Genomic DNA, 588 nt, shown 5'->3' on the forward strand with positions numbered 1-588 from the left:
TGGTTGATCCTGCTTCCTTGTTGGTAAGTGAAGTGCTCCTCATGAATGCTAACTTTGTGCTTGTAGTGATCATGTATTACATCAGTTGGGGAGACGAAGTTGAGTGTCCCCTTACCAACATGTGCCCTGCGCCATGGGATTGGTGGGTACATCACCTGCCACTCACCCATGTACACACCACCACACATGCAAGCACACACACACACACACATTATTATGATGAGCACGAAAAGGGGGGGGGGAAGGTAGAGCGCCGCACCTGGCCAGCCTCACTAAGCACATGGACACTATTGGCGAGGGTGTCATGATTGAAGGGTGGTTGACATTGCATACAGAGTATATCTTCCATCATGCATTCAGTGATGTCATTGCATTGCATTTGCTCATACCACTTCCTGTTGATCTCAGTCTTTGTGCACTCAACAGCTCCCTCTCTTCATGCTGCCATTGTGTGCCACACCTGTGTAATGGGCGACATGAGCAAAGAGGAAAATTGAAACCAAGACTTGTGTCATACTGGTGGGAGCTCATGCTCATTGAGCTCATCCTCTGTTGTGGGACCCATCCAATCCACCACAACCCAAGAGT

The 588-nt window shown here is 49.0% G+C and overlaps 1 protein-coding gene across 1 annotated transcript in view; it reads left to right on the forward strand.

The window, feature by feature from the left end:
* Nucleotides 1-133: 133 nt before the first annotated feature.
* Nucleotides 134-588, forward strand: part of ACA1_199940 (uncharacterized protein) — a gene marked incomplete at both ends in the record, with an annotated part of 2,077 nt that continues 1,622 nt past the window's right edge. Inside the window, one exon of the mRNA XM_004341742.1 lies at nucleotides 134-146. Within this exon, the coding sequence (XP_004341790.1) occupies nucleotides 134-146 (13 nt within the window). The remainder of the gene's footprint in view (nucleotides 147-588) is intronic.

The sequence above is a fragment of the Acanthamoeba castellanii genome (assembly GCF_000313135.1).
Source record: "Acanthamoeba castellanii str. Neff unplaced genomic scaffold scf7180000084753, whole genome shotgun sequence".
NCBI classification, from domain to species: Eukaryota; Discosea; order Longamoebia; family Acanthamoebidae; genus Acanthamoeba; species Acanthamoeba castellanii.